Source organism: Scyliorhinus torazame, chromosome 16 (genome assembly GCF_047496885.1).
Source record: "Scyliorhinus torazame isolate Kashiwa2021f chromosome 16, sScyTor2.1, whole genome shotgun sequence".
NCBI lineage: Eukaryota > Metazoa > Chordata > Chondrichthyes > Carcharhiniformes > Scyliorhinidae > Scyliorhinus > Scyliorhinus torazame.
In genome coordinates, this window is record NC_092722.1 from 29630799 (window position 1) to 29649585 (window position 18787).

Below are 18787 nucleotides of genomic sequence, written 5' to 3' on the forward strand. Positions count from 1 at the left end.
CCATGAGGGAGAAAGGAATACAAGATTATGCAGATAAGGTGGAATTAAGAGGAACGGGAGGAGGCTGCTGTAGAACAGGAACACTGTCTTGGACCAGTTGGGCTGAGTGACCTATCAATACCATGTTAACTCACAGGAATCTGAAGAAAAACAGAAAAAGGAAAATAATGCATAAATAAAGTGAATGTGAGAAAAGGAAATAAACCCTATCGACCCCTTCCTACGACTATGTGATGGACCCAAATAACACTTCAAAAGAACAAAGAACAAAGAAATGTACAGCACAGGAACTTAATTTGCTGTGTGTTGGGACATCTGAGGTCAAGGGAGGCGGGACGGGGGCACACTGACGATCGGGGACTTCTACATAGGGCGCAGACTGGCGACACTGGAGGAACGAACGAGGAAGTGGAAACTAGCAAGAGGACAGGAATGGAGACACCTCCAAATAAAGCACTTCCTCTGCAAAGAGACAGTAGGGTACCCCGGAGCCCCAGAAACCACACTACTAGAGGACCTGATAGGAACAAGCAGTGAGAAGGGGGGACTATGTGGGAAAACATACGGACAGCTACTGGACAGAGCCCGAACACCACTGGATGGGACCAGACAAAAATGTGAGGACGAACTGGGGACAGAGGTAGGATGGGGTCTCTGGAGCGAAGCACTGAGCAGGGTGAACTCCACCTCCTCCTGCGCAAGGCTCAGCCTAATGCAGCTCAAAGTAGTGCACAGAGCGCAACTGACCAGAACCCGAATGAGCAGGTTCTTCCCGGAGGTGGAGGACAAATGTGAGAGGTGCCAGAGGGGCCCGGCCGACCACACCCACATGTTTTGGGCTTGCCCCAAGCTTGCTGGGTTCTGGACAGCCTTCTCCAAGGCAATGTCCAAGGTTGTGGGGGTGAGGGTGAAGCCATGCCCAATAGTGGCAATCTTCAGGGTATCGGAGCAGCCAGAGCTACACATGGGGAAGGGGGCGAACGCCCTTGCTTTCGCCTCCCTAATCGCACCCTGGAGAATCGTGCTCGGCTGGCGATCGGCAGCACCACTCAAAGCTGCAGACTGGCTCGCTGACCTCTTGGAATTTCTCCACCTGGAGAAGATTAAGTACGCCAACCGAGGGTCAGAGGAAGGCTTCCTGGATACTTGGGGGCAGTTCGTCGGCCTGTTCCAAAACCTGTTCGAGGCCAGCAACGAGGAGTAAGCCAGGGAAAAAAAATAAGATGAAGAACCAAAGGACTTTGCAACCCGGGGTAAGGGGGGGAGGGGGAGAATGGGGAAACCACAAGAGAAGAGGAAGGGTGCTGAAACCAATTGGGGGGTGGGAGAGGAGGAGGGGGGCATATCATAGACCGATCCAGAGGGCAGCAACGTGTACCTACAGTTAGTCAAATGAAGGACAAAACAAACCGCTCTGTAAAATAAAGCAAATTAGTGCGGGCAAGAAAAATGTAATGTTCATAAGTAACACCTGTTTATAAATATGAGAAAAGCCAATAAAAAGATTTAAAAAAAAGGAAAAGTGCTTTAGAAATGGAAATAAGATCATAGGTACAGGAGGCCATTTAGTCCCGCAAGTCTGTCCCACCATTCAATGAGACCATGGCTGATCTGTAACCTAATACTGTATACCTTCCTCCGCCCAGTATCTCTTAATACCTTCAGCTTTCAAAAATAAATCTTAGATTTAAAATTAACAATCATCTGCCGTTTGGGGAAGAGAGTTACAAACTGCCGCCACCCTCCGAGTATAACTGTATTTGCTAATTCCACTCCAGAAAGGTCTGGCTGCAATTGTTAAACTCACACCCTTGTCAGAGACCAATAGGTTCTCGCTACGAACCCTACCTCTTCTCCTTCATAAATTGAAAACTTTGATTGAATCACCCCTTAACCTTCCAAATTCCAGGTACAATTCTAGTTTGTTTAATCTCTCCTTGTAATTTAACGCTTGGAGTACAGGGGCTGAATTCTCCATTTTTGGGACTATGTCCCCATGCCAGAAAAACTGGTGTGAAAAGGCCCCATATTCACAGCCTTGCACGGGACTAGTCGGGAGCCATCAGGAAGCTCGCAGCTTTAGCTGCAGATACGCCCCCCCCGCACTTCCGGGTCAGAGGCCGCACATGCACAAGGCGGTGGCCTCCTGCCCTCCGATCGGTCCACCCCCGACCATGGCGGCCAAGGACTGTCGGGACTTCGCCAGTTGGGGGCAGAGAATAGTGGGGCTGGCCTCCAGCAATGGCCGCAGGTAGGGAATACGCGGCGCGGCGTACTCTCTGAGTTCGCCGCTTTTCGGGGCCCGGAGAATCGGGGAGCCGGCACCGGTGCGTACTCTCGGAGTACGTCGATTTCCGGGCCCTGGAGAATCGGGGAACCGGCACCGGTGCGTACTCTCGGAGTACGCCGCTTTTCGGGGCCCGGGGAATCGGGTAACCGGCACCGGTGCGTACTCTCGGAGTACGCCGATTTCCAGGGCCCGGAGAATCGGGGAACCGGCACCGGTGCGTACTCTCGGAGTACGCTGCTTTTCGGGGCCCGGGGAATCGGGGAACCGGCACCGGTGCGTACTCTCGGAGTACGCCGATTTCCGGGGCCCGGAGAATCGGGGAACCGGCACCAGTGCGTACTCTCGGAGTACGCCGATTTCCGGGGCCCGGAGAATCGGGGAACCGGCACCGGTGCGTACTCTCGGAGTACGTCGATTTCCGGGGCCCTGGAGAATCGGGGAGCCGGCACCGGTGCGTACTCTCGGAGTACGTCGATTTCCGGGCCCTGGAGAATCGGGGAACCGGCACCGGTGCGTACTCTCTGGGTACGCCGATTTCCGGGACCCGGAGAATCGGGTAACCGGCACCGTGCGTACTCTCGGAGTACGCCGATTTCCGGGCCCTGGAGAATCGGGGAACCGGCACCGGTGCGTACTCCCGGAGTACGCCGATTTCCGGGCCCTGGAGAATCGGGGAGCCGGAACCGGTACGTACTCCCGGAGTACACCGATTTCTGGGGCCCGGGGAATCGGGGAACGGGCACCGGTGCGTACTCTCGGTGTACGCCGATTTCCGGGGCCCGGGGAATCAGGGAACCGGCACCGGTGCGTACTCTCTGAGTACGCTGATTTCCGGGGCCCGGGGAATCGGGGAATGGGCACCGGTGCGTACTCTCGGAGTACACCGATTTCCGGGGCCCGGGGAATTGGGGAACGGGCACCGGTGTGTACTCTCGGAGTACGCCGATTTCCGGGGCCCGGAGAATCGGGGAGCCGGCACCGGTGCGTACTCCCGGAGTACGCCGATTTCCGGGGCCCGGGGAATCGGGGAACCGGCACCGGTGCGTACTCTCGGAGTACGCCGATTTCCGGGGCCCGGGGAATCGGGGAACCGGCACTGTGCGTACTCTCGGAGTACGCCGCTTTTCGGGGCCCGGGGAATCGGGGAACCGGCACCGGTGCGTACTCTCGGAGTACGCCGATTTCCGGGGCCCGGGGAATCGGGGAACCGGCACCGGTGCGTACTCTCGGAGTACGCCGATTTCTGGGGCCCGGAGAATCGGGTAACCGGCACTGTGCGTACTCTCGGAGTACGCCGATTTCCGGGCCCTGGAGAATCGGGGAACCGGCACCGGTGCGTACTCTCGGAGTATGCCGATTTCCGGGCCCTGGAGAATCGGGGAACCGGCACCGGTGCGTACTCTCGGAGTACGCCGATTTCCGGGCCCTGGAGAATCGGGGAACCGGCACCGGTGCGTACTCCCGGAGTACGCCGATTTCCGGGCCCTGGAGAATCGGGGAGCCGGCACCGGTACGTACTCCCGGAGTACGCCGATTTCCGGGGCCCGGGGAATCGGGGAACCAGCACCGGTGCGTACTCTCGGAGTACACCGATTTCCGGGGCCCGGGGAACGGGCACCGGTGCGTACTCTCGGTGTACGCCGCTTTCCGTGGCCCGGGGAATCAGGGAACCGGCACCGGTGCGTACTCTCTGAGTACGCTGATTTCCGGGGCCCGGGGAATCGGGGAACGGGCACCGGTGCGTACTCTCGGAGTACACCGATTTCCGGGGCCCGGGGAATTGGGGAACGGGCACCGGTGCGTACTCTCGGAGTACGCCGATTTCCGGGGCCCGGAGAATCGGGGAGCCGGCACCGGTGCGTACTCCCGGAGTACGCCGATTTCCGGGGCCCGGAGAATCGGGGAGCCGGCACCGGTGCGTACTCCCGGAGTACGCCGATTTCCGGGGCCCGGGGAATCGGGGAACCGGCACCGGTGCGTACTCTCGGAGTACGCCGATTTCCGGGGCCCGGGGAATCGGGGAACCGGCACTGTGCGTACTCTCGGAGTACGCCGCTTTTCGGGGCCCGGGGAATCGGGGAACCGGCACCGGTGCGTACTCTCGGAGTACGCCGATTTCCGGGCCCTGGAGAATCGGGGAACCGGCACCGGTGCGTACTCTCGGAGTACGCCGATTTCCGGGGCCCGGGGAATCGGGGAACCGGCACTGTGCGTACTCTCGGAGTACGCCGCTTTTCGGGGCCCGGGGAATCGGGGAACCGGCACCGGTGCGTACTCTCGGAGTACGCCGATTTCTGGGGCCTGGAGAATCGGGGAACCAGCACCGAGGCGTACTCTCGGAGTACGCCGATTTCCGGGGCCCGGGGAATCGGGGAACCGGCACTGTGCGTACTCTCGGAGTACGCCGCTTTTCGGGGCCCGGGGAATCGGGGAACCGGCACCGGTGCGTACTCTCAGAGTACGCCGATTTCCGGGGCCCGGAGAATCGGGGAACCAGCACCGAGGCGTACTCTCGGAGTACGCCGATTTCCGGGGCCAGGGGAATCGGGGAACCGGCACTGTGCGTACTCTCGGAGTACGCCGATTTCCGGGGCCCGGGGAATCGGGGAGCCGGCACCGGTGCGTACTCTCGGAGTACGCCGATTTCCGGGGCCAGGGGAATCGGGGAACCGGCACTGTGCGTACTCTCGGAGTACGCCGATTTCCGGGGCCCGGGGAATCGGGGAACCGGCACCGGTGCGTACTCTCGGAGTACGCCGATTTCCGGGGCCCTGGAGAATCGGGGAGCCGGCACCGGTGCGTACTCACGAGTACGCCGATTTCCGGGGCCCAGGGAATCGGGGAACCAGCACCGGTGCGTACTCCCGGAGTACGCCGATTTTCGGGGCCCGGGGAATCGGGGAACCGGCTCCGGTGCGTACTCTCGGAGTACGCCGATTTCCGGGCCCTGGAGAATCGGGGAACCGGCACCGAGGCGTACTCTCGGAGTACCCCGATTTCCGGGGCCCGGGGAATCGGGGAACCGGCACCGGTGCGTACTCCCGGAGTACGCCGATTTCCGGGGCCCGGGGAATCGGGGAACCAGCACCGAGGTGTACTCTTGGAGTACGCCGATTTCCGGGGCCCGGAGAATCGGGGAACCAGCACCGAGGCGTACTCTCGGAGTACGCCGATTTCCGGGGCCCAGGGAATCGGGGAACCGGCACCGAGGTGTACTCTTGGAGTACGCCGATTTCCGGGGCCCGGAGAATCGGGGAACCAGCACCGAGGCGTACTCTCGGAGTACGCCGATTTCCGGGGCCAGGGGAATCGGGGAACCGGCACTGTGCGTACTCTCGGAGTACGCCGATTTCCGGGGCCCGGGGAATCGGGGAGCCGGCACCGGTGCGTACTCTCGGAGTACGCCAATTTCCGGGGCCAGGGGAATCGGGGAACCGGCACTGTGCGTACTCTCGGAGTACGCCGATTTCCGGGGCCCGGGGAATCGGGGAACCGGCACCGGTGCGTACTCTCGGAGTACGCCGATTTCCGGGGCCCTGGAGAATCGGGGAGCCGGCACCGGTGCGTACTCACGAGTACGCCGATTTCCGGGGCCCGGGGAATCGGGAAACCAGCACCGGTGCGTACTCCCGGAGTACGCCGATTTTCGGGGCCCGGGAATCGGGGAACCGGCTCCGGTGCGTACTCTCGGAGTACGCCGATTTCCGGGCCCTGGAGAATCGGGGAACCGGCACCGAGGCGTACTCTCGGAGTACCCCGATTTCCGGGGCCCGGGGAATCGGGGAACCGGCACTGTGCGTACTCTCGGAGTACGCCGTTTTTCGGGGCCCGGGGAATCGGGGAACCGGCACTGTGCGTACTCTCGGAGTACGCCGATTTCCGGGGCCCGGGGAATCGGGGAACCGGCACTGTGCGTACTCTCGGAGTACGCCGATTTCCGGGCCCTGGAGAATCAGGGAGCCGGCACCGGTGCGTACTCTCGGAGTACACCGATTTCCGGGGCCCGGGGAATCGGGGAACCGGCACCGGTGCATACTCTCGGAGTACGCCGATTTCCGGGGCCCGGGGAATCGGGGAACCGGCACCGGTGCGTACTCTCGGAGTACGCCGATTTCCGGGGCCCTGGAGAATCGGGGAGCCGGCACTGTGCGTACTCTCGGAGTACGCCGATTTCCGGGGCCCGGGGAATCGGGGAACCGGCACCGGTGCATACTCTCGGAGTACGCCGATTTCCGGGGCCCGGGGAATCGGGGAACCGGCACCGGTGCGTACTCTCGGAGTACGCCGATTTCCGGGGCCCTGGAGAATCGGGGAGCCGGCACTGTGCGTACTCTCGGAGTACGCCGATTTCCGGGGCCCTGGAGAATCGGGGAGCCGGCACCGGTGCGTACTCTCGGAGTACGCCGATTTCTGGGGCCCGGGGAACTGGCACTGTGCGTACTCTCGGAGTACGCCGCTTTTCGGGGCCCGGGGAATCGGGGAACCGGCACTGTGCGTACTCTCGGAGTACGACGATTTCTGGGGCCCGGGGATCTGGCACTGTGCGTACTCTCGGAGTACGCCGATTTCTGGGGCCCGGGGAATCGGGGAACCGGCACTGTGCGTACTCTCGGAGTACGCCGATTTCCGGGGCCCGGGGAATCGGGGAACCGGCACCGGTGCGTACTCTCGGAGTACGCCTATTTCCAGGGCCCGGAGAATCGGGGAACCAGCACCGGTGCGTACTCTCTGGGTACGCCGATTTCCGGGGCCCGGGGAATCGGGGAACCAGCACCGGTCCGCACTCCTTGCGCGGAAATGGATTCTCTGCAGCGGATGCGATTACGGCGTCAGAGTGCGGAGAATCCAGCCTGAGGTATCATTCTGGTAAATATACGCTGCACTCCATCCAAGACCAATGTATGCTTCCTAAGGTGTGGTGTCCACACTGGCAGAGTGCTCCAGGTGTGATGTAATCAGGGTTTTATACGATCTCTAGTTCTCTAGATATAAAGGCCACCATTCCTTTTTGATTATTTCCTGGACTGGTTGAGAACATTTGAATGAATTATTTACCCCACCCACCCCACTGAATACTGATTCAGGTTTTTCACCATTTAGAAAATACCGTTCTATCCCTTTTCGCTCCGAAGTGGATGCCCTCACATTTGTCTCTATTTAAATCTATTTGCCACTGTTTTGCCCATCCACTTATTCTGTTCATATTTCTTTGTACTCCAAAGCTTCCATTTTCACGGTTTACGATATCACCTAGCTTTGTGCCATCAGCAAATGTTGATATCTGACTTACTACCCATCATCCAAGTCATTACTAAAGAGGATGAATAGTTTAGGCCTCAACACTGATCTGTGTGTGGATTCACTAGCCACATCCTGTCAATGAGAGTAACTGACCATTACCCCTACTCTCTGCTATTCAGCAAATTTCCTAACCAGGTTAATAAGTTGCCTTTCAGTCCATGAGCTTCAACTTTAGCTGACAATCTCTTATGACAAACTCCATCAAACATCTTGTCCACATTGATAACATCCACAGATATTCCCGTGTGCACTACTTCAGTCACCTCTTCAAAAAATTCAAGTAGGTTGATCAGTCATGGCCTACCCTTTTCAAAATCCAAGCTCTCTCTCTCTCTGATCATGAATTTGTGACTCCTGGGTGCCACAAATCTTTACTTTTAGGGAATAAATTGCCTCCTGAGTACAGAGCATTTGTCCAGACCGAGTCACATGTGCTTCCCTCTGTAACCAGTCCAACGCCAGTACTAGACGTCTCTGTAACTACACCCCCCCCTCTGAGTATACATTGAAGATATGTACCATACCTAATATGGGACTGATGAACCATACCATGCTGTACAGTTCATCTGGCAAGCCCATCTGTAGGAGGATGGGAGTGACATAAGCTGTCTCCATTGCATAGCTGAACTCAATCCCAAACAGAATACACCCATTGAAAAGCAGTTCCAAGAAGGAATGTCGCGGTGGGATCTCACTGAAATCAATGAGCTCGATGGGAATCGGAGTGTTGGGAGGGGGAGGTGGGGAAGGCCGGATGAACTTCCTTCTCTTGGGATGCCGCTTGTAATTGTTGGCACGGTGACTGATGTGTTGGACGGTGGAATGGGGGAAAGCACAGGTGGGCGGACACCAGTTTGCCTGAGAAGTTGGATTTGGAAAGAGAGCATCACTGGGGGTGGTTGTGTTTGGGGAAGTCATTGTGTCGTCCTGGTGCCTTCCCTCCGATTAACTTCTTTCTGCAGAGAAAAGACAGAAAACTGTGGGTTATGTACAATTGTAATCCATTCACAAACAATTGCTTTACAATCCAGGCTGCATCACCCGACAGTTTCCATAGTCTATGCTAGTCATAGATTATCATTGATTATCATAGAATTTACAGTGCAGAAGGAGGCCATTCAGCCCATCGAGACTGCACCAGCTCTTGGAAAGAGCACCCTACCCAAGGCCAACACCTCCACCCTATCCCCATAACCCAGCAACCCCATCCCTAAGGGCAATTTTGGACACTAAGGACAATTTATCATGGCCAATCCACCTAACCTGCACATCTTTGGACTGTGGGAGGAAACCAGAGCACCCGGAGGAAACCCACGCAGACACGGGGAGAACGTGCAGACTCCGCACAGACAGTGACCCAAGCCGGAATCGAACCTGGGACCCTGGAGCTGTGAAGCAATTGTGCTATCTACAATGCTACCATGCTGCCTGTTGATTCGGGGCGATCGCAGAGGGGAACCTCCCTGCATCATGCACTTTCCAGATGTGTCACTGCTCTCTCGAAAATAGAAGACATGAGAAGTGGACCGATAGGGGTCTTTAAAATGACAAAGCGGACATAGGGCAGACAAATAGAAAATGTTTCCACTTTTGGAGAAGTCTAAATTAGGGGCCATAAATATAGAAAAGCCACTAATAAATCCATTTGGAAATTCCAGAGAAACGTCTGAAGGCAGAGAGTAGTTAGAATGTGGAATCCACCATCATAGTTTGAAGCGAATAGCATGGATCAATTTATGTGGAAGTTTGTCAAGCACATGAGGGAGGAATAAAAATATCCTGTCTGAAATGAAGTAGAGTGGGAAAAAGTTAGTGTGAAGTCTCCACTGGCATAGATCTTGGACCGAAAGGCCTGATTCTGAGGTACAAATTCTAGCTCATTGGGCAGGGATCAGCAACAGGAATCCTCACAAACACTAGTCCATCCCTACCTCAGAAATGGTGGCAGATTAAAGCTCCACCCATGTTGCCCCAGCAGATTCACAATCAAAGCTGAGGATTGCCTTGTTTGTTTGTCTCAGTCACTGACATGACAGTGCACTTAGCCCTGGAGTCACTGCACATGGCAGGGGCCCCCGTGTCCAAAATCCCTCTTCAATTTTGTTCAGGTTAAGCAAGGATTTTTCTCTTGGAGGTGTTATTGATTCTGGGAGATCCTGAGAAGCTCTCCTGGCCCCAGGCAGGGTCTCTTTTCTATTAATTCAGCTACAGGATGCTCAGTTAGCATTGTAACAGCACCAAGGTATTCCCAGGATGATAATAATCCCTCAGCCATCGAGGCAAAATAAAAAGGCGATATTACGGGCGTTACGGTGGCGCATTTGTTAGCACTGCTGCCTCACGGGGCTGAGGACCCAGGTTTGATCCCAGCCCACTGTCCGTGTGGAGTTTGCACATTCTCCCCATGTCTGCGTGGGTCTCACCCCCACAACACAAAAAGATGTGCAGGGTCGGTGAATTGACCACACTAAATTACCCCTTAATTGGCAATAAAAATCTAAATGTATTTTTAAAAAAAACAAGGCGGCAATATTTAACCAGTTAATGGTTTAATAGGAATGTTACTTGTTACGATCCCAGTTGATATTATAACTGGATGGGAAGATCCCAGGGTGGAACCCTGGCTCAAATGACTGTAACTTTTATTTCTTTAAATAAAACATGAGGAACAAAGACACAAGTCTGTTAATTAGATTTAACAACAAGAAAAAATATTTATTAAGCGTGAAAAGATTGAATTATGATTCAATATGCCTTTATTCACCCCTCACTTTAGTTAAACAATTACACACAGGTTTTAAAGTTCTTTTCAACTTTCCCTTACGGTACTTGTTGACTATCGGTCTCGTGCTAGTATTTAGCCTTAGATGGAGTTTATCACCCACTTTAAGCTGCATTCACAAGCAACCCGACTCTGAGAAGGCACGATCCCGATAAGCCAGGGGCCCGCACGGACCCCACCCGTTTACCTCTTAACGGTTTCACGCCCTCTTGAACTCTCTCTTCAAAGTTCTTTTCAACTTTCCATTACGGTACTTGTTGACTATCGGTCTTCAAGAGTTCAAGAGGGCGTGAAACCGTTAAGAGGTAAACGGGTGGGGTCCGTGCGGGCCCCTGGCTCATCGGGATCGTGCCTTCTCAGAGTCGGGTTGCTTGTGAATGCAGCCCAAAGTGGGTGATAAACTCCATCTAAGGCTAAATACTAGCACGAGACCGATAGTCAACAAGTACCATAAGGGAAAGTTGAAAAGAACTTTGAACACAGGTTTTAAGATTAGCATGGACTGCAAAATACATCTTAATCTACGAAATCCCATTAACACGCAGTCCCTTTTAAGCACACAAGATGTCTGTGGGCAAATGCACTCTCCACTCTGAAACCCAAGTGAATGCTTGTGGGTGTCTCCTTAGAATCTCCCCAGATGATTGTCAAGTGATAGCTTCCAAACTCCACACCCAAAAACATGCTTTAAAATCTTCTCTCATAATTATGCTTTCCCAGTGGTTTGCATTCCAAATTCCAGGCCAAGTTTTCCAAATGACACTTTTAAAAAGGCTATTTACTCTTTACGCTGTAGCCCTCTCTAAGCACAACAGAAATACAGTTGGAACTTAATCAACCCCCACACATACAAACACCGTTGTCCAGCATGAATCTAACTATAAGTTTTACCATTCCCGGCACAGAAACATTAAATAAGCCCACTTTAACCTTATTCCTAATGTTTTCCAATACAAATCTAATTCTCTTAAAACCACCTTTATTTTCCAAACATACTGAACAGTGGTTTTCTGCTCCCACTCCTCCCCAATAAAAAATTAAAGTTAATTTTTTCCATGCATAATTGTAAATACTGCAGAAACTGGAAACAATCAGCAAGTGAGGCAAGAGAGAAAGTTAACCTTTCAAATGAGGACCCTTCGCTCTCCTCTAGCTGAATATTGAAGGTTGGAGTCTGATCCAGCCTCTATTAAGGATTCCACTGAGACCATTCTACAGTGAATCAAGGACAGAAGGTGGTGCCAAGCTCCCAAAACAGGACAATCATATTGTCCCAGTTGGATTGAGACCAGCTTGCTCATCATACACCTTCAGAGTGAAGTATCAACACGGAAAACTTTTAAAAGCCAAAATACCCAATCTAGGAGCCTTTCTGTGATCCGGGTGGATCAGCCAATGAGATGTGGGAATCTGTGACACAAGGAGGTCATTCAGATGCAGGTTAAAAAAGGAGCCATACTCATTCTCTGGAGACTTGAGAGTAGACATCAAGTGAACAGAAAATGACTGCAAACTGCGAAAATGATTAGGTGAAGGAGAAGATATGTGGGAGTGGGGAATGCAGCAAGGGAGTACAGGGTGGGGATGGAGTGAAGGGCAGAAGGTGTATGGGGAGAGGGAAGTGTGAGGAGAGTGTGGAGCAGAGGGAGTATGGAGGAGAGGGTAATGTGGGTGGAGTGCAGAGCAGAGAGAGTACAGGGGAGAACAATGTTGGGGAGAGTGTGTGGGGACTGTGTAGCAGAGGGGGTGTAGGGGAGAGGGGAAAGCAGGGGAGGAAAATGGATTCTGAGAGTATGAAGCAGAGGAGAATACAGGAGAGCGCGGTGTTTGGGTGGGGGTGAGTGCGGAGGAGGGGGAATAGGTTCGGGAGTGTGGAACTGAGAGGAATACAGGGAAGAGGGAAGTAATAATAATATTTTACTGTCACAAGTAGGCTTACATTAACACTGCAATGAAATTGCTGTGAAAAGCCCTTAGTTGCCACACTCCGGCGCCTGTTTGGGTACACAGGGAGAATTCAGAATGTCCAAATTACCTAACAGCACATCTTTCGAGACTTGTGGGAGGAAATCGGAGCACCCGGAGGAAACCCATGCAGGCACGGGGAGAACGTACAGACTCTGCACAGACAGTAACCCAAGCCGGGAATCGTACCTGGGACCCTAGCGCTGTGAAGCCATAGTGCTAACCACTATGCTATCGTTCAGCCCATAAGTACAAGGGGGAGTGGGGGAGGCAAATGGGGTGGGCAATAAATAGGGAAACAGATAGCCGCTCTCTGACCTTGCTCCAGCTCACAGATATGGACTCAGGACATACACTCGCCCACACATTTATATTCTCGCTCCCACACATTTATATTCTCTTGTTCACACACACACATGAATCCCTTCATTCATTCTTACACTCGCACTTACGTTCACAGACACATACACAGTTACACATTCACTTAATCTCAGCCTCACACATTCCCGTGCACACTCAGGCCCAAATACACATGGGGATTTTTATGACATGTCGACGTACTGGTTATAATCCATTTGCAAACAGTAGCCAGATGGCTTTAACTATCTGCACACAGTATATGGTGTATATTTGCGGTCTAATTTGAACATTCAGGTTGTTTTTAGTCCCGCAGCATCACCAGTAAAGAACCAGAAGACCAATAACACGATGCTCTAGATTAGGCCAACAATATTATCAGTTTCCCCAGCTGACTGCCCTGGGGGAGAGCTGGATGCCTGTGTGAGGGATTCCAGAGACAAGAGGAAAGAGCTGGAGACGACGGAGCTGCTCTATAGCTCCTCTCTCAGCGACTGCTGCATTAGAACGTCACACAAGCAATCTGCAAAACTCTGTCAATTCAATCCATGTCTTTAAAACAAAATGATTTATTACAGCTGAGAATTCACAGTATAACTGACAGAATCAATAACTCGCCCTGATTAAAAGAAAATCTCCCTATAATAATTCATGTAATTTATTATTGTAAATCCTCAAACAGCAGCATTTCACACCTTGATTTACTTTCCGTTTTTTGCAGTCGCCCTCAGATTGCTCTTGGTGTCTCTGGTCATTCCTGACAGATACCCACACTCTCTCATTGTTTCAATATTCTGATTTATTTGCCTTGAATAAAAGACGGCTGCAAACTGCCCAGGGTTAACAAAAGCCCCTCCGCCAGCCAAGCCTCCCTCATCCTCCAGCAGTCTCAGCATGTGACAGGGAGAGAGACACAAGCTGGGCAGTAACAAGAACCCCATCGCCCATCCTCCTCACCACTTCATGTTTCTCAACAGCCTGCGCACAAAAGCTCTGTTTGAGATTGGTTGTAATTACCTCCGGTTAGGCTGCTCCTTATATCCTGTTCCTGGGGCGGGGAGTTCTGACCTGCTCCTCCTCCTCCTGCATGTTTCCTTTCTTCACTCACTCATGGTCTCTCCATCTCTCCCCTCCCGCATTCTGCCATCACAGTGCAGTGCCTGCTCCTGGAGACAGCCCCAGGCCCTGACACTGAACTGGTACCAGCACAAGAGGCAGGTGCAGTCTTACCCACCAATGGGGAGGCAGATCTCAGACCCAAAGCTCCCCTGTTACGAAGCCTGTGTGTGGATAATAAATCTCAATTCTGCCAATCACAGAACAGAGAGCAACCTCCCAGCATTAAAGGCCCGCAGAATTAATAATAACCAGCAGAAAGTTCTGAAAAAACCCTCAGAAGATCTCACAGAAACAGAGTTCATGTTTCGAGTCCAATATGACTTCTTCAGAACAGTGCTAACCACTGTGCCACCGTGCCACTCAGAGATTTTAGTAATGACAGAGAATTATTTTTCCTCGTCCTCTCCCCTGGTCCTCAACCCTGTCAACTTCCCTTCCCAATACCCCCTCAACCCTATCACCCTTTCCGTCCATCCCCACCACTGCCTCCCTCCCCATCACTGCCTCCCTCCTTACTACCCTCTTCCTCCCTGTCAATCCCTTCCCAATACCCCCTCAACCCTATCACCCTTTCCGTCCATCCCCACCACTGCCCCCCTCCCCACCACTGCCTCCCTCCTTACTATCCTCTTCCTCCCTGTCAATCCCTTCCCAATACCCCCTCAACCCTGTCAACTTCCCTTCTCAATACCCCCTCAACCCTGTCAACTTCCCTTCCCAATACCCCCTCAACCCTATCAACTTCCCTTCCCAATACCCCCTCAACCCTATCAACTTCCCTTCCCAATACCCCCTCAACCCTGTCAACTTCCCTTCCCAATGCCCCCTCAACCCTATCAACTTCCCTTCCCAATGCCCCCTCAACCCTGTCAACTTCCCTTCCCAATGCCCCCTCAACCCTATGAACTTCCCTTTCCAATACCCCCTCAACCCTATCAACTTCCCTTCCCAATACCCCCTCAACCCTGTCAACTTCCCTTCCCAATGCCCCCTCAACCCTGTCAACTTCCCTTCCCAATACCCCCTCAACCCTGTCAACTTCCCTTCCCAATGCCCCCTCAACCCTATCAACTTCCCTTCCCAATACCCCCTCAACCCTGTCAACTTCCCGTCCCAATGCCCCTCAACCCTATCAACTTCCCTTCCCAATGCTCCCTCAACCCTATCAACTTCCCTTTCCAATACCCACTCAACCCTGTCAACTTCCCTTCCCAATACCCCCTCAACTCTGTCAACTTCCCTTCCCAATGCCCCCTCAACCCTGTCAACTTCCCTTCCCAATGCCCCCTCAACCCTGTCAACTTCCCTTCCCAATACCCCCTCAACTCTGTCAACTTCCCTTCCCAATGCCCCCTCAACCCTATGAACTTCCCTTCCCAATGCCTCCTCAACCCTATCAGCCTTTCCCTCTATTCCCACCGCTGCCTCCCTCCAACTGCCTCCAACTTCTCTTCCCAATACCCCCTTAACCCTATCAACTTCCCTTCCCAATACCCCCTCAACCCTATCAACTTCCCTTCCCAATACCCCCTCAACCCTATCACCCTTTCCATCCATTCCCACCACTACCTCCCTCCCCATCACTGCCTCCCTCCTTATTATCCTCTTCCTCCTGTCCATCCCTTCCTCCTTTCCATCACCCCCTCCCTCCTCAACCTTCCATCCTTATGATCACTCTCTTTTGGTCTCACCCATCCCTCCCCACCAACCCGTTCCTCTCCATTAACCTCCATGTTCCCTGGATGTCAGTGTTGTGTGTGTTGTCTGTTTTGTTCGAGTTTCTATGCTATGTTTTGTGTGAATCTGTTTTGTGTATCTATGCTGTGCCTCTGTTTTCTGTGTGTCTGTTATGTGCATCTATGCTGTGTGTGTGTATTGTCTGTTCTCTGTGTGTATCTATGCTGTGTGTGTGTATTGTCTGTTCTCTGTGTGTATCTATGCTGTGTGTGTGTATTGTCTGTTCTCTGTGTGTATCTATGCTGTGTGTGTGTATTGTCTGTTCTCTGTGTGTATCTATGCTGTGTGTGTGTTTTGTCTGTTCTCTGTGTGTATCTATGCTGTGTATCTCTAGTTGTTTTCTGTGTGCCTATGTTGTGTGTATCTTTTTTAAAAATTAATTTATGGGATGTGGGCGTCGCTGGTTAGGCCAGCATCTATTGCCCATCCCTCGTTGCTCTTCAGAATGTGGTAGTGAGTTGCCTTCTTGAAACATTGTACTCCTTCAGGTGTAGGTACACCCACTATGCTGTTCGGGAGGGAGTTCCAGGATTTTGCCCCAGCAACAGTGAAGGAACAGCGATATCAAGTCAGGGCGCTGAGTGACTTGGAGGGGAACCTCCAGATGGGTGGGGTTCCCAGCTCTTGTCCTTCTAGATGGTAGTGGTCGTGGGTTTGGAAGGTGCAGTCTAAGAAACCTTGGTGAGTCACTGCAGTGCATCTTGTAGATGGTACACACGGCTGCCACTGTTTGTCGGTGGGGGAGGATTTGAATGTTTGTGGAAGGAGGAGCAATCAAGCGGGGCAGCTTAGTCCTGGGTGATGTCAAGGTTGTTGAGTGTTGTTGGAGCTGCACTCATCCAGGCAAGTGGCGAGTATTCCATTACACTCCTGACTTGTGCCTTATAGATGGTGGGCAGGCTTTGGGGGGTCAGGAGGCGTGTTACTCACCATAGGATTCCTAGCCTTTGACCTGCCCTGGTATTAAAATGGCGAGTCCAGTTAAGTCACAATCAAAGGTAACCCCCAGGGTGTTGATTGCGGGGGATTCAGCGATGGTAATGCCATTGAATGTCAAGGTGCGATGATTAGATCCTCTCTTGTAGGAGATGGTGATTGACTGGCACTTGTGTGGCGTGAATGTAACTAGCCACTTGTCAGCCCAAGCCTGGATAATGTCTAGGTCTTGCTACATTATCTGAGGAGTCGCAAATGGTGCTCAACATTGTGCAGTTATCTGCAAACATCCCCACTTCTGACCTTATGATGGAAGGGAGATCATTGGTGAAGCAGCTGAAGATGGTTGGCCCTAGGACACGACCCTGAGGAACTCCCACAGTGATGTCCTGAAATTGAGATGAACGACCTCCCACCACCACAACCACCTTCCTTTGTGCCGGGTATGACTCAAACCAGCGGAGAGTTTCCCCCTGATTCTCATTGTCTCCAGTTTAGCTGGGGCTCCTTGATGCCAAACTCGGTCAAATGCTGCCTTGATGTCAAGGGCAGTCTCTCTCACCTCACCTCTGGCATTCAGTTCTTTTGTCCATGTTTGAACCAAGGCTGTAATGAGGTCAGGAGCTGAGTGACTCTGGCAGAACCCAAACTGAGTGTTTGTGAGCAGGTTATTGCCGCGTAAGTGCCACTTGATAGCACTGTTGATGACTCCTTCCATCACTTTGCTGATAATGGAGAATGGGGGGGTAATTGGCTGGATTGGATTTGTTCTGTTTCTTGTGTACAGAACACACCTGGGCAATTTTCCACATTGCCGGATAGATCCCTGTGTTGTAGCTGTCCTGGAACAGCTTGGCTAGGATGTGGCAAGTTCAGGAGCACAAGTCTTCAGTACTATTGCTGGAATATAATCAGGACCCATAGCCTTTGCAGAATCCAGTGCCTTCAGCCGTTTCTTGATATCACGTGGAACGAATCGTATTGGCTGAAGACTGACACCTGTGATGCTGGGGACCACCAGAGGAGACTGAGATCATTCACTCGTTACTTCTGGCTGAAGATTGTTGCGAATGCCTCAGCCTTGTCTTTTGCACATATATGCTGGGTTCCTCCATCATTGAGGATGGGGAGATTTGTGGAGCCTCTTCCTCCAGTGAGTTATTTAATTGTCCACCATCATTCACTGCTGGATGTGGCAAGACTGCAGAGCTTAGATCTGATGCTGTGTGTATCTGTAATAAAAACAAAATACTGTCACCCCGGCCCTGGGTCACTGTCCGTGTGGAGTTTGCACTTTCTACCCATGTTTGCGTGGGTTTCGCCCCCACAACCCAAAGATGTGCAGGGTAGGTGGATTGGCCACGCTAAATTGCCCCTTAATTGGAAAAAATGAATTGTGTATTCTAAATTTAAAAAAAAAATACTGTGGATGCTGGAAATCCGAAATAAAAACATAAAATGCTGCAAAGATTCAGCAGGTCTGGCAGCATGGAAGATACAGTATAGAACGTGGAATCCCTACAGTACAGAAAGAGGCCATTCGGCCCATCGAGAGTCTGCACCGGCCCTTTGAAAGGCCACCCACCCGGTCCCTATGCCCCACCCTGTAACCTCACCCTAAGGGGCAATTCAGCATGTCCAATTCACCTCACCTGCACATCTTTGGACTGTGGGAGGAAACCGGAGCACCCGGAGGAAACCCACAGAGACACGGGCAGAAAATGCAAACTCCGCACGGACAGTTACCCAAGCCTGGAATCGAACCCGGGTCCCTGGAGCTGTGAGGCAGCAGTGCTAACCACGGTGCCACCGTGCCACATTTATGAGGAAAGAAAATTAACATTTTGTGTCTTCTTCAGAGCTGTGAGTATATGTGTTGTGTGTATTGTCTGTGTGGGTCTGTTTTATGTATATATCTGTGCTGTGTCTGTGTTTTCTGTGTCTGTTTTATGTAGATCTGTGGTGAACGTATTGCTGCTACAATTCACCACTGTATTGTATTATGTTGATGCCCTTGTGGGCTCCGCCTGTGGCTCCGCCCCTCGGGGGTGGTATATAGATCTGCAGCCTGTAGGCGGCACTCAGTACAGAGCAGTCGTAGGCAGGCACAAATCTAGCTTATTAAGACTACTGTTCACTTCTACTAATGGTCTCGTGTGAATTGATGGGCGCATCAATTTAATAAGCTAAGATATCGCAATGGAAGCCGCCCTCAAACCTGATCGACTGGAACTCGACCCACAGGCAGCTGAAGCAAAAGGAATCTTTTCACACTGGCTCCGCTGCTTTGAGGCCTACCT

At 52.6% G+C, this 18787-nt stretch overlaps 1 protein-coding gene across 3 annotated transcripts in view; it reads right to left on the reverse strand.

Annotated features, from left to right (window-relative positions):
• The window catches only part of slc45a1 (solute carrier family 45 member 1), an 83081-nt gene extending 69181 nt beyond the window's left edge, over positions 1-13900 (reverse strand). For 2 of the 3 annotated variants that reach the window (XM_072478141.1, XM_072478139.1), the window contains exons 1-2: positions 13713-13900; positions 8116-8547 (exon numbers count right to left, since the gene is read on the reverse strand). In XM_072478141.1, the coding sequence (XP_072334242.1) occupies positions 8116-8509 (394 nt within the window). In that variant the 5' untranslated portion in view covers positions 8510-8547; positions 13713-13900. Of the gene's footprint in view, positions 1-8115; positions 8548-13390; positions 13609-13712 lie in introns of those variants that run through there. The other variant, XM_072478140.1, reaches the window with a different exon arrangement.
• Positions 13901-18787: the final 4887 nt, after the last annotated feature.